This window comes from Protomyctophum bolini, assembly GCF_963924005.1.
Source record: "Protomyctophum bolini genome assembly, chromosome: 22".
Taxonomy (NCBI): Eukaryota; Metazoa; Chordata; class Actinopteri; order Myctophiformes; family Myctophidae; genus Protomyctophum; species Protomyctophum bolini.
The window spans coordinates 23,019,981-23,035,386 of record NC_137883.1 but is presented as its reverse complement, the minus strand read 5'-3'; the positions used below and the strand labels follow the sequence as shown (position 1 = coordinate 23,035,386).

General features: G+C 41.3%; 1 protein-coding gene across 2 annotated transcripts in view; it reads left to right on the top strand.

The window, feature by feature from the left end:
* The first annotated feature begins 282 nt into the window (after nucleotides 1-282).
* LOC308310055 (lysosome membrane protein 2-like) overlaps nucleotides 283-15,406 on the top strand; it is a 46,235-nt gene continuing 31,111 nt past the window's right edge. For both annotated transcript variants that reach the window (XR_013963449.1, XM_080756105.1), the window contains exon 1: nucleotides 283-789. Coding sequence is in view for 1 of the 2 variants with exons in the window: in XM_080756105.1 (XP_080612231.1) it covers nucleotides 667-789 (123 nt within the window). In the remaining variant the exon portion in view is untranslated. The remainder of the gene's footprint in view (nucleotides 790-15,406) is intronic.

Here is a 15,406-nt window from a genome sequence, read left to right as displayed (position 1 = left end):
TGACAATCAGCCTTAATTGCCTACTCAAGTTAAATTTGAATACAGGACTTGGATAGTATTTTTTTTAATTGTTGTATTATTACTTTCACTTAAGTAAAAAAGTAAATTAAAACTATTCTGACTGCATTTTAGGATGTCCATCTTGGCCCTGATTCATGCAGGCTGAAACAAACACGCGGTGCTGCACAAGTCTCTCAACGGCTGTTTAGTAACGACCAATCAACAGTCACTGAGCAGTGCGACGATGACACACAAGCCCCCTACAAATACCCAGTGGCACGGTTCATTATAGGACCATACATTTACAAACTCGCCTTCAGGCAGGAAAGGAAAGCGACAGGAGTTAGTTGATAATTAACCAAAGGCGGGTAACTAATATCCCCATTGCTCGTTGTAACTTGGAAAGTAGAGCAAACTGAAACTTTTATCCTTGTGTCTCGTCACGTGCAGCAACTTGCTGAATGAATAGCGGATTTTGGGAACTACAGCAGGCAAACTTTGGGAACTGCGTTAGGCTGCCCGTGCCTATAGTATAGAGTTTACAAGAAGCTCTATATATCGCGAAATCTTTGTAGGCCTAATAGACCGTAGCTTTTTTCGGCAACGCGTGGATAAAGTAGCACATTGAGCCCTGTATATAGTTTCACTTCGGCCACTGTTTGAAGGATGACGCGGAGGTCTTGTGCCCTGTACGGAGTAGGGATCGTCTGCGCTCACCTGCTCATCATTGGGATTGGTTTATGGGTCGCTCAAGTCTTCCGGACTGTGATGCACAACCGTTTGAAAAAGGTAAAGTTGAATGAAGAAACTTTGGATAATTTGCGTGAAACAATTAAGCTAATAATTAAGTTCTCGTAAATTATTTCTGAAACCAATATTTTTACCAATATTCACACAATACAGGATTTTGTGATAATGGCTGACCTTGTGGAAAGTTGAAATGTGCTGCAGTTGCAGGAAAACCAAATATTTTATTTTTATTTTAAGAAAAGCTGAGCTTTTCTGTGGGTGCCAGGCACCCAGCCATGACACTGTGACACACATAGACCACAGGCTACTATTGTTTGTTTACCGTATGTTAATAGCTCTGCCGACCATTTCTTCACATAGCTAATTTGCTGTTTTAGGGACGGCGCATATAGCCAGGGCAGACTGAACTGCACGCATGCACTTGTAGCAGAGGAATAGATTCATCGTGCGTGCACGCGTGTGATCGGATTTGCGCTCACGAACCTCCCTCGACCGCGCGCCTTTAGCCTAAAAAACAAACCATTTTAGAAAGTCAACTATAGTTTATTTCTGTTGCCAAAACTACTGACACTGACTGGTCCTTTGCAGAGAGACCTATTTTGGACGGCTTTAAGTTTAACTTGCCCGTTCTCTGCATTGTCATATTTGTCAGCTGTCTCTGGTTTACAGAATACGTGTATTACATGATTAATTGGGAGTCTACCGTTTCTACCCTCTCTTTGATATGCATACATGATACATCCCAGCAACCCCCCTCTTTATAGACTATAGCCTTAAGTAGTCTAGGCTACTGACAAATACTCCTGCCTCTGCGGCTGCCTGCCTATAATGGTAATTTGGAAAAGTGTCAGAGACTTCAAATGGCCAATGAATTCAAGTGCAAATGACATGAACCATTGCTACATCCAAAAGCGCTGAGAGTCAGCAATGCTTTCAATGGAGTGGAGTTGAATCAGTAGCAGACAGTGTTATGAAATATGGGAACACATGGCTACTGTTGCTGTGTTTCTGGTTATGGGGAGTGGCTTCGTGGCTTCATAAGCAGCTCATTACTGGAGATGATGGGTTACGGTATAATGGGTTTTTGTTCTCCATTATAACAGGCATGGCTTGTTATCACAAGTAGTAGCCTAGGCCTATATCGTTATTTAGCTGTTCATCAGAAATTATATCTCCTGAGCTGAAGCTACTATAGTAACACAGAATGTCTGCAGTCAGTGTCACAAATTCTTATGATTTAGCTTTGTGTTATCAGAGGAATACTCAATACTGCACAAATATAGCTATAGTGTCTGCGTGCTAATGCAGGTTAAAACATTACATTTAGATGTATACTATTGTGTCAAAGTGAGCAATAAAATCAGCAAAAAAAGAAGCATTTTTCCATATAATTTGATCATGTCTGTAAGAAAATCTGGTATTATAGAGATTTATAGAAAAGAATGTTTTGCACTGTGAGCTTGTAGAGAGAGGGGGGAGGGTAACGGTGGGTATAGTTGAAGTGGTTATTGACTAGATCAAGATGCTGAAGGGCGTGGAGAGAATTTGGGGTGATTGATGTTTTTTTTAATGTGTTCCATGTGCCTCGGACCTAGGCCCTAGGTGATTCCCCAAACAGATCCCCCAGCTTTCGCTATATAGTCCTCTTTCACACAGGTTGGCACTGTGGGTGGGTGGAAGACAAATGTTTGGTCAGCTGCAAGATGTTCTCCGATGTCCTCCAGGGTTTCTCATAGCTGAATTTCTCAAATTCTTTCTTTTGCTGCCAGTCTGAGAGATGTAACAGATTGCCATATAACACTATACTGTAGCCTACCAGTAAGACGCCCTGAGGGCAAGAAGCGACCTCGCCCTGAAAGGTTGAGGTCGCGTGCATGCATCCACATGGGTGACAGCAGACACCCAGCGCTGGGGCTTTGGCATGGGGGGTCAGATCAACATATGGAATGAATTCTGTACTGGCCATATATGGAGCGTGTCTTGAGTGTACAGGGTTCGATGAGGTCAGATCAACAAGAGTTGCTTGGCGGCTCCATAAGCAGATCTATGATCCAGTCTTCTTCATGTATGGTTATCCAGGAGGGTTAGATGAGATCACTGTCGTGATCTTCATATATGGAGACGGCCACATGGTGGCAAAGTGTACTTCAGTGTTATAGACCGATGGATGGCTATTGTAAAAGAAAAGAGGATTTTATTTGAAAAGGCGCTGGTTAACTGTGGCCTCAGGAAAGACTTTGTGTGACCTGCCCCACTTTACGCTCAAAACAGAAATGTGTGTCGTGTGACACATTGGCAGGTGGAGCATTGAAAGAGCAAATGTTCACAACTGTTTGGTGTATAAATACATAGAGGTAATAATGGATAAGGGTAGTATACACATGATGTAGGTAAGGGGCGAGGATAGTGGCTACAAGGTGTTTACACACTTTCTCTGGTTCTGCCAGAGGTTGTTTGAAGATTGGACGGGTACAAGTGGGTGAAATTACAAATGAAAACGACAATGGTGTTTCCCAAGCCTTGCTGTTGCTCTGGCTAGCTTTGTTTTTGCCATGGCCAGCTTGTACGTTGTGTGTGTAATTGTCTGTGTGTGTGTGTGTGTGTGTGTGTGTGTGTGTGTGTTCAAAAAATGAACATGTCAGTCTGGATTCCAGGCTAGCTGCGCATATATATATATACCTGTGTGAAATGAGGGGCGCTCTTGTCATCGTACATCAATTTATGTTAGCAGACATTTGACATTGCTACATGTAGGTGGTCTTTTATTGGTCAAGCACTCCCACCAACATGTGATTCGTTAGCTGATTTGCTCGTTTACATGTGACGTAAGTTTTCCCTTCAATGTCGTTTAATGTTTTGATGTTTAATTTATGTATTATTTAGCGGAATTATCAGCTCTTATCATCATAGTTAGTTAGTTAGTTACTTTATTGACACAAATGTATAAAACATTGGGTCCAAACAATAATAAAAAACCCATGAATCAAAAACTTTAAACGGTACAATACATTAAAATATACAATACACAATACGAAATCCCTTTACAACAGGAGCTTTCGATTGCTCCACAAGTAGTCCTCAATGTAAGATGTACTGCTGGTGCTGGTATAGAATGGGCGAATAAATAGATCTGGGTTGATGGCTTGGTATGTCTTATATCTTGTTCCCTCTTTGGATTGTAATTTATGAATCATGTCCCTTCGGTCACTCAATGTGATCTTGTTTTTCCATTATCTCAGATAAACGAGAATACATGACTTGGTTCTCCTTTTTCAGCAATTGAAGAACATATCAACATACATCATCATGCCTCATCTCATACTGGCCAATCAGAATGCCTGTTGCCTGTGATTGGTTAGCTGATTTTCTCATTTACATACATTTTCCCTTCCATGTCAATGGCGTTTCATGTTTAATTTAAAGTTTAGTGGACATTTGACCTGAATTCCCCTTTCACTGTCAATGGCAAATCTTGAGACGTGTGGGAACAAAAGCTGTTTATAGCACCCCTTAAAAATAAAAAAACAGATCTCCAAATCAACAGGTCGTTCATGTTTGTATTTAAAAAAGAAATGCTGTATGTAATATCAATGGGGTGACTATTTTCATTATCATTTTCTAATCAGCGCTGCTCAGCAACTATTGAAGATTTCTCACCAATATTTGGAGTAACTACACAACCCAAACCTGTACCAAAGTGTCAGCTTTAACATGGCTGAGATAGATAGATACAAAAATCACACCTGTGTGAAGTGAGGGGCGCTCTTATCATCGTACATCATCATGACGTAACATGGCGATTTGACCAGACAAATATACCCAAACTAAACTTAATTTCAACACTTAAGCCCTATTAAAACTTTTCAACTTGTACCTTATATCTTTATCTTTATCTTTATTTTATTATTTAGGCCTACTTTTCAAATATTTTGCCTATCATGGCATGCCCAAAATATGGACTTGAAAGTGGTAAACCATCAGGACACATCAGCTGCATGGTACTACTTTCAGATATCAATGTCATCAAAATAGTCACATTTTGGCCGATATATCAATCAGGCTCTAATCTACATAGAACTGACAGTATAGTTGCGAACGCAGTGAGCACTTACTATGAGACCTAGCAGATCAGGTCTGTGTGTCTGTGTGTGCGTGTGTGTGTCCCCCCTTTGTGCCCATATATGGAGCTACGTCCAAATATGGAGTGTGTTGCATCAAAAATCACTCAGCTCCATATATGGGCACAAAGGGCACAGACACACGAACGCATGAGTCATGGTGACATGAGTGTGATGGCTGCTCCCTGTTTTCACTAATTTCACAGTACTACACAGTTCTCACTAGTTCGTAATTTATTCTAATTGTTATTGCAACTTACGATCTGCGTTCGCTTCCCGCGTTCGCGCGTCTTACTCGTATACACTATATCAGTCAGGCTCTAATCTACATAGAACTGACAGTATAGTATATATCAGTCAGGCTCTAATCTACATAGAACTGACAGTATAGTTGCGAACGCAGTGAGCACTTACTATGAGACCTAGCCGATCATGTCTGTCTGTCTGTCTGTCTGTCTGTCTGTCTGTCTGTGTGTGTGTCTGTCCCGCTATCCAAATATGGAGTGTGTTGCATCAGCAATCACTCAGCTCCATATATGGGCACAAAAGGGGCCAGGTCCACTTAGCTCCATATATGGGCACAAAAGGGGCCAGGTCCACTCAGCTCCATATATGGGCACAAAAGGGGCCAGGTCCACTCAGCTCCATATATGGGCACAAAAGGGGCCAGGTCCACTCAGCTCCATATATGGGCACAAAAGGGGCACCATATAAGGAGTCCCCAAAGCAGCTATACGTCCAAAACCCAAATATGTACGAGCTGCGTTCGCTTCCCGCATTTGCGCGTCTTACTCGTATATATCAGTCAGGCTCTAATCTACATAGAACTGACAATATAGATATATCAGTCAGGCTTTAATCTACATACATAGAACTGACAGTATAGTATACTGTATGTATATCAGTCAGGCTCTAATCTACATAGAACTGACAGTATAGTTGGATGTGTTCAACCACACCTGACTTTGTGGCTTATTAACCAGTTCGATAGCACTGAATATAAGGCCAATGTTTGTTTACCCCGCTAATGTTGTTTGCAGTTGCTGAAATTGGTTACATATTAACGGGACCCCTGTACTGTACTGGCTCTCAGGCTCAACCTACCCCAGATGTGACATTGATAAACATGCTTGTTATTTTTTTAAATATTTTTATGAACTAATAACTTAAGTACGCTATGTTCTGTATAGTCCATGAAACGATATTTAAACAATTCAATTTATTCAATACAGGGCCGGAAAAAGTTTGCATTTTACATAATGTAGTTCTATTGATGGATTACACTGTCCAGTGTTGATCAACCGCTTGGTGACCCAACCGCTAGGGTCACCACTACATCAGTTTGGTCAACATGAAAGATAACCTGATTTTACCTGATGAAGGTCTACACTGTTAGCCCCGATAAGTTCAATAGACTTAATATTTTTATGGAAACTGGTTGCACGAACAATTGTTAAGTTATATAATTAAAAAACTTGAGTGATGTTAACTGAAAAATACAAATTCCTGAATTGAAGCATTTAAGTTAAATAAACTAAAATCCTTCCTTGACTTAACTTAAAATCCTTTATACTATAACTAAGAATGTTAAGTTCATTGCACTTAGGTTGCAAGGTTGATTTAACTTAAATTCCTTTGTACTATAACTAAGAATGTTAAGTTCATTGCACTTAGGTTGCAAGGTTGATTTAACTTAAATTTTGTATAATATAAATTCAAATAATTATTCCACATCATAAATAAAATGAGAAATACACCATTGCTTTGTTTATTTCAAACAATTTTATTTGAGCTTAGTTTCCAGCATCAACAACTTCCCTTCAACTTCCAGATCTGTATTTCTTTCTTGAACATTTTTTTTTTCATTACATTTGTGAATATAATATGACACTCAGGTTGAAAGTAGTTAATTAACTGTACTGTAGTAAAGACACAAGTGCACCACATTATGTTTAAAGTATACTGTGAAATTGTGAATTGGCCACAACATAGCCCTTATCTTTTCTTAATGTTTTAACAGTGGCAAAAAACATTACTCTTCATGTCCTGGGACAATTCTGTTCAGAAGTTTAATTACAATACTGTCCAGTTGTTGATACACCATACGTGCATTTGTTGTGTAATGTCCCAGGTCATGAAGGGCAGACGTTTTTTGCCATTAAGAAAACTTGTATCATCAACAATATTTCAATTAATAACATACACTCCATCGTTTGATATCGGGTGGAAGCCTCATATGTCCAAAACGGCTGCTTTCAAAAAATAGTATTTAAAAGTATTTTAAATAGTGAAAATAGCTATTTTCACTATTTAAAATCTTCACACTCAGTGAAGATGTGACGCGTTGTGAGCTTGTAGATCGCCTATGTTCGCTACTTTTGTGTGAGTTTGCTATGATGAAAGTATGGCCTTAAAACATAAAAGGTTGCAATATGGGGATACAAGGATTCTGCCCGACAGCAACAATATGTTACACACTTAAACGTTAAATGGTTTTACACAGACTAGCCTCGGCATCCAGGCTTTTATTTTCATTCGCTACGGCTCAAAAAATGAAAGCCTAGGCGAACGTGAGACATTTCCTGGTCTAGGAGTGAGAGTGAACTACAGTGCATATAGTTACAATATAGTAACTCCGCTGTCCAGGGAGGGGAGGGGAGGGGCGGAGGGGGGCTCTGATTGGTGAACCAATATTGATATGCTGCCATCTTGCCAGCAAGGTGCTACCTAGGTGCAACTTCCCATAGACAGCCCATTCATCCAAACAGAAAAGTCCTATTTAATTGTTTTAAATAACGTCAAACTCACCAACATTGCAGCTGTATGAAAAGCTTGAATTATCGTCTTACTACCTGCAAAGTGTTTCTTTCATAAAAAAAGAACAAACTTAAAAGGCATATCACCACACTCCCTTCTAAGATGATCCCGACTTTGGATGGGTTGGACTGAGGACTTTATGGATTGATGAAGAGGATTTCTGCTTGTGTCTCATTGTACAGGAAATCTCACTTACATCCTAACAGAAACAAATGAACAAGGACAGGACATAGTCATACCGTTAGTAAATGCTGTGCAAATATATGTAAAGAATTGCACAATATTTATTTTTTCTTAAAGAAAAAAATATATACACTTGCAGAATTTTAGTTACTTACGGAGCAAGTAATGAAGAATACAGCAGGATCGTCCCGCAAGATGACTGGCAGTTCCCGAAGACAAAAAACCCGACAGCTGTTGGCTCTGTGGTCTGGAACATAAAGGATAGAACACTGGATGGATGGATAGACAGACGGACATACAGACAGACCAATGCTAGGCCATTTATACTAAAATGGGCAGGAACATCGTTTAGGATCTAGGCCGTTTTACCAGAGGTGGTCAGTGTCATGAGCCAACTTATCATTTTTCTCAAAAGATTACTTAAGACATTATTTTAAGGTGATGATATGAATAGACAGAAGTGGAAAGGATAAAGATGAATCAAAATAAATGAAAGGTGGAATGATCGGAAGCATAGAGGAAATATGAGAATAAATTACATAAGAAAGAAGTTTGCATAAGAAAGGTAAAGCGATCGAGGGAAGAGAGGAAGTAGAGTAGTGTAGACAACTAACCTTGGTCTGAAGTAAGACGTTGTCCAGTTACACCTTTCTTCAAGGTCAATCAGATTTGAGAATAACTGGTCAAGCTCTGGTCTCCACCAAATCTGAAACAAAAAGCAAACATATGAGCCCATGGTCAAATAATCAAAATCTGTGACACACTATTATTTACATTTGATTTGCTAATACATTGTCATTTTTGTGCCATGCATCAGTACCAGCACCAGTACTATTTGGTAAATAATTAAGTCTTCACCAAGAAGATAAAGAATACAGAGGAGTCAAACCAATGATGTGTTGTACTCACCAGGCAGGTCGCTACATGACATAGTGAATGTCAGGCCTCTGGAAGCCATTGAAGGTAGAGGCAGCGGCCACAGTGTATGCGCCCATGTTCTCCAACAGGAGAACAACGCCGTCGTTGACATGGTACATCAGAGTCCGGTCACTAGTCCAATCGTCTTCCTCTGTGAAGAAGACATCAATAACCCACGTTACCACCAGGAAGTGTCACCAATAACACATTTTCAGACTGAATAAGGGGAATTTTCCCCATAATGAACACTCTTACCGTCAATGCCAGGCTCTTGAATGATAACTTTCTTGGCAATGATGTTGTCTGCCCGTGTGTAAGCACATGCCTCTAGTAGTGGCCTGGATCAGCAATGACCCTCACGCCAGAGTCAGCTGGGAAATACAGCCAGGTTGATTACAGCCGTGATCTGTCGATGACAAAAGAGGAAAAGGGCTTGAATTCACTATCTTTCAAAAATAGCAGATCTACAAGCTCGTAGCACGGCACTCTGTGCCACGCTATGAGCTTGTAGATCTGCTATTTTTCAATAGCTAGAGTATATAACAATGCTTAAAACACCAATGGGTTAACTTATGTAATGCTTACTGATGCATAGACAAAGTACCTCTTCAAAGTTTAGCCTGAACCAGGGAATCTACCATCGATGTCTAGGACGGTCACTCATGTTGTATCCCCGCTCATCCTAGAGACAACAACAGAGGATTCATATAAGTTCTATTCAAAATAATTCTATCTCATGCCATTTCCCATGCAAGTATGTATCACGATCATGTCCCTAATAGTACTTGTGCCCTACTCACCTCCATGTCGAAGACACAGCGGGCATCAGAGATGGTCTGGAGTCTCATGGAAGCTGACGTCCATCACGTCCAGTCCCAGCTCCTTGGCCTGTTCCAGCAGACCCCGACACGACATGATGAGGGCTCCAAATGTCACACTCAGATGGCACACTGCCTTGGAATCATCTGCGGCAATACGCAGAACCAGCCTGAACACCAAGCAAAACGCACATTAGAGTACAGTGTGTATTGCAACAGGGCAAGGCAACTCCGAAAATTATATATATAAAATTAGGTTTTATAAAAAGAAAAAATACCTCGCTTTACCGTCTAGTAGATTTCAGGCTTTTCTGTGACAACTTCTTTTCTCCTAAAAGACATTCCTGATGTAAACAAGGAAATGGTTCGGCATTATACTTCCATGTTGAACTCTATAATGTTTAAAAAACTGTGTTCTCTTGTCACAGTTAATGGAGTAGCCTACAACAAGGCCAATACTTACAATTCCAAAGCAGATCTGACTTTGTGACCTGCAACACAACACAAAATAAATGAGGGGATTTAAAATTAATGCCAATTAATTGCATGCAATATATCAGTGGTTCTCAACCGTTTTACACTACCACCTCAGAATATATGTGGCTCTCCAAGTAGTAAAGTAAAACCATAATAGCTTATGTAAAAATACAATAGCATATGTCTTTATTATTAGACTGCCCATCATTAACACAGGAGGCACATTTACTCGCCATAATGTATTTTAGGTAATACAGTTGTCACACAATGAGACTGACAGACAGACACAATACGCGCGCGCGCGCACAGTCACACACACACACACACACACACACACACACACACACACACAACGATAGAGATTGTAATGGTGGTCGTGGTCTATTTGTCCCGTTTAGAAAACAAATAGTTTGTCTTTCAGGCAGCACTGCAGACGTTCGTCTGAGATGCGACGAGCTGCGGGGGTTCATTGCTTTATTTAGCCTACAAAGCTCTTCTTCCACCACTCAAATCGCATGACATTAAGAGGTGGCTTTTTGTGAGTGTTATCCTACTAACACCGGGGCTCCACCGGGCGCGTTGCGTCTCCGTCGCGTGCAAACGAACCGGGGAAATTTGAATGCAGTCACGCGGGCAGTGGAGCCACGTCCCTTCATTGATTAAAAAGGGAACAACTGTGACTGTTATCCTGTCTGAAATGCACTGGCTAAGTGAAAAGGTTAGCCTAGTAGGCTATGCTACATAATCTTCTGTCACACTCTAGCCAAACTATTTTTTTTACCCCAATCAGTTCTAGACTTCTGACGGTGTTTACATATCGTCAGAACTTACTGTAGACCAGTACACTATTTGATTAACCATGTTATATTTAGTGTCGCCCTGTTTCAAATGAGTACTCACCAGAATGCAGATAGCTTCAGTCCGGACCGGAATGCTCGGCCGGGTAAACAGCTCCCGCGGTCCCGCCTCCCGACTGTAAACTTATCCTCCCGCGAGTTGGAAACGATATAGTCTAGCACCTGGCTAAGATATGCAAATGTTTCATAGTCTAGCACCTGGCTAAGATATGTATAAAACAAACTATTGTTGCTGTACTACTTATGCCTAATGTCTGCCAGCCTGCCACTCTTTCTTCCCCCTTTCTTCTTCTTCCCATAAGGCATTGCGGCTTTTCTTGACAAACTAATACATGTTAAGTTAATTTGAATCTACACTAAAACATTGTAATGTATTTGAACTAAACATTATTTATTCATCACATTACTATAAAATGCAAAGTACACTTTACACTTTTTTTATTAGTTATTTATAAAACTTAAATAGTATATTTACATTGTGCTTTTAATATTTTAGTTGATACAACAGGATACAAAATCTGGGCTAACAGTGTAACTAACAGACCGAAACGTTGTTTCCCATCAAAACATTTTGATTGCATTTGAAGACAGTTTGCGGGAGTCAAATATATGTGTGAAGGGGTTCATTCCACGGAGACCCTCCTTCTTGCTAGCCTCGTTCACCCTGCTTTCTGGGGGGTGGGTTGGCGGCCTCAAGCTTCCCATGTGAGTCACCGTAACCACAGAGGTCACAGGGGTCAGCGTAGGGAGCTTTTTCTGCTCCTCTGCGGGTGAACGGAAATTACTTTTACAGCTTCCCCCAGCTGACGGAGCTGCTCAAATGGCTCTGATCAGCACTCGGGTGGTGGAGCAGTTAGGGGTTAAGTGTCTTCCTCCGTGACACTTTGACACACGTGAGCCAAGGGTCGAACTGGGGACCTTCCCAGATGAACTCTCTACCCCAGTGGTTCCCGAAGTGCGGTCCAGGGACCACCAGGGGTCCTTGAGGGAGTTCCAGGGGGTCCCCAGTTAAATGAGAGTTTGGAACCAAATGGACCCTTATGGGTCTGTAACTCTGAGAGTGTACAAATTGATTTGTACACTCTCAGAGTTAAATTAACATTGATTTATAAATCATATAATTGGGGGTCCCAGAGATAGAAATGCCAGTAAATGGGGGTCTGTAGACTAATATGCATGTCAAACCGGGAGACCTTGACATTAAATGGGCTGAGAATCACTGCTAGAGCCGTACAAATCTTTTCTTATATAGGGGTCTCTGGCATATCTTTTCAAATGGGGGTCGGCAGGCTAATTAGTGTCAATTTGGGGGTCCTTGACATGAAAATGTTTGGGAACTACTGCTCTACGCACTCAGCTGTGGCCTAGATAGTAGTGAGTCACCATACGCACATAAGTCATAAGTCAGCTCACAGTGGGTCACTATAAACACAGAGGTCATACCGGTACGTACCGTTGGCCGATAAACAGTGGTGGACAAAGTACTCAGCCCCAGTACTTAACTTGAGTCAAATTATAAATACTCTCTGTCAAATATTGCGAGTGAAAGTTGCTCTGACAAATTTGTAGTACTGGAGTACCCTACGTGAATTAAAAACGTTTCCTGCGCTTTAATATCCGTCCAGGTTCGAATAAAAAGGTGATACCTTGGCCTGGGACTGGAGCTTGAGAAGCTACACCCCCCTGCATCGCATGCCAGCATGTGCATACTGCATAGGCACAACCTTGGCTGCCTTTTTTCCCCGACTATAATAAAAATATGGCTTAACTGGTCATTTGTCCTACTAATCAGTACTTACTGATATTCAGTGATTTCACTTAATTCAAATATCACTTCTTTTTTGTTTTGTTGTGATAATCCTCCCTACTATAGAGTGTGCTGACCATATAATAAGTCCCTCCCTGTCCCCAGTTAACCCCTGGGGGTAAAAAAAACCCTGTAGGTTTCGTTTCTGGCTTGGTGGCCCAGCCTTCATCCAATCAGGATAGAGAGGGGCCATCCGCCAATCATGATCGAGTGGGGGGCCTGTCGCGTGTCTCCCCACTGTAGTGCCCCCCCCCCCCCCCACTGTAGTGCGTGCATGTGCACATCTTGTTACCGGGGTGGACCGTGCTCCTTTAAGTACTGATACTGAAGTAAATGTACTTAGTTACCCTCCACCACACAGATGTCGTATACTGTGTACAGTGTGTTGTGGTCCTGTGTAAAAACGGTATTTCTTTTTTTTTTTAAGATAAGATCATTATTGATCCCAAGAGAGAAATGCAGTTGCCAAAGGCAGCAGAGTTACAGAAGTAGACACAGCAGGATAAAATATCTCACACGCACCAAAGAAACAACATCATTTCATTTAACAAAATATACAACACCGTACACACCTTCAAACCGTGCATGCATAATGCAGGGCAAAAACAAATAAGTAAACGCGTAGTAACCATGTCAGTTTCCTTACTTTATTTTCAGAGTAAAAATAACAGTAAGTGGGGACCTTACTGTGTTGGTCATTTGGCAGAGCTTAGTGAGGGGATTGAGTTCAAATGAATCAACAGATATAAAATATGCAGCTGTACGCAGTGACTTAACCAATGAACCCTATAGCGTCCCTATTCCAGGGGGGGGGGGGGGGGCATTCAGCAAAAATAGCTGATCTACAAGCTCACAACTCATCACAATGCGATGCATAGTGAGCTTGTAGATCGGCTATTTTTGACAAACGGTTTTGGTATAGAGTTGTTAAGTGTGTTTGTTTATAACTAATCTTGAACCAATGAAAAGCATTAACAAGAGATTGTGACTACGTTATATTATAAAGTTACTGGATTCATTGGATCTTTTCCCCATTTACCGGTATTTATTTTATTATCCACACGACATATTCAAGTGTTTAAATGTTCTGAAAAACACTGGACCTCACCGGTGCTTTTCATTTGCACTATTGTGTTATGTGTTTTCAAGCCACTCATATAGGGAGTGGCTTTGAAAAAGCTGAGATAAGAGAACTCTGTTCCTTGTTTTCCATGAAATATTTCATGTACAGTAGCGCGCCAGGAACGTGACCATATTGAGCGTTTTCAACCATAGAGACCATGGGCTCCCCCTTCCTCAATCCAAGGTGACAGCCTTTGTCCTTAGCCTCTCAGCCGAGACTCTGAGTAGATGGAACCCAATGGAAGAGAGGGGCCTGCCTGTACTCCCAAAACAACCCTTCCCCCCTTTCTCCCTCGGTTTAGCTTTCTTGGGGGGTTCACATCATAGAGAAGACAAATTCAACTTTAATACCGATGTGACAGAACTAGGCCACTGGACCTTTTGTCTATGGAAACAATTAAGCATTATCTACCACTTAAGCCCTATATAATTTATTGTACAACGAATAACGGAAAACAGACAATGTACAAGCTCACTGCATGTCGTGATGTGATCTACAAGCTCACAGTGCGATCTACAAGCTCACACTACAAGCTGATTCGCATTGAATCATGACATTCTTTTGAATTTATTTGAACAGACATTTCAACTTCACACCATAAGATGAATGCAATGAGTGTAATGATATTTAATGATAAACAAAGACATGAAATAGTATGAATACAATTATGTTTGATATGATAGAACACTTTGGCGCGTGCCCCATCGCAGGAGGAGAATCGGATCAGATCCGTCCAGATCAGATCAGACCCTGCCTGATGGAAGGAGCCCCCCCCCGTAGAGTAGATAGGGCCTGGTAGATAGGGCCTGGTGGTGCCTGGCTGCCTGCTGCTTGGGCGGTGTCAGGGAGCTGGTGGGTGACCTAGACTGAATGTTGTCTCAGTAAGACAGCCCTCCCCCCACCAAAGCACAGCTGATTTTGAGGGGCGCTAGCCCCTCCTATGCCCAGCTTTGTGTGTTTGTGTGTTTTTTGTTCTCTTTGACATGTACATTTTATTCATTTTTCATGAACAGAAATGACATACAAGGACATACAGAAAGCAAAAAGACAAACAATCGAACATTACAATATGTGTTGCCAACTCAGTAAATAAAACAGTAGATAAATGCTTGTAGGAGATCACACACAGACAGGATAATAATAAAATGAAAACATTATGTCAGTGTACGCGTACACACACACACACACACACACACACACACACACACACACACACACACACACACACACACACACACACACACACACACTCACACTCACACTCACACTCACACTCACACACACGCATACATCCCCACACACTCACAGTCATACATACACCCACATACAATAATATTGGACAGTAAAATACCGTATATAAAGAAAATAAATAACATTGGTTACCATCCCATCTATGGGGTGACATGCTTCTTTTTAGTTAGATTTTTCTCCATGCGACCCCCTTTCCTTGTCCCTCCTGTGCTTACGCAAAAAAAAAAATTGATTCTTGAATCATATCGTGGTGGTTGTCTGTGTTTTGGCACTGTGGTTGCCGTTTC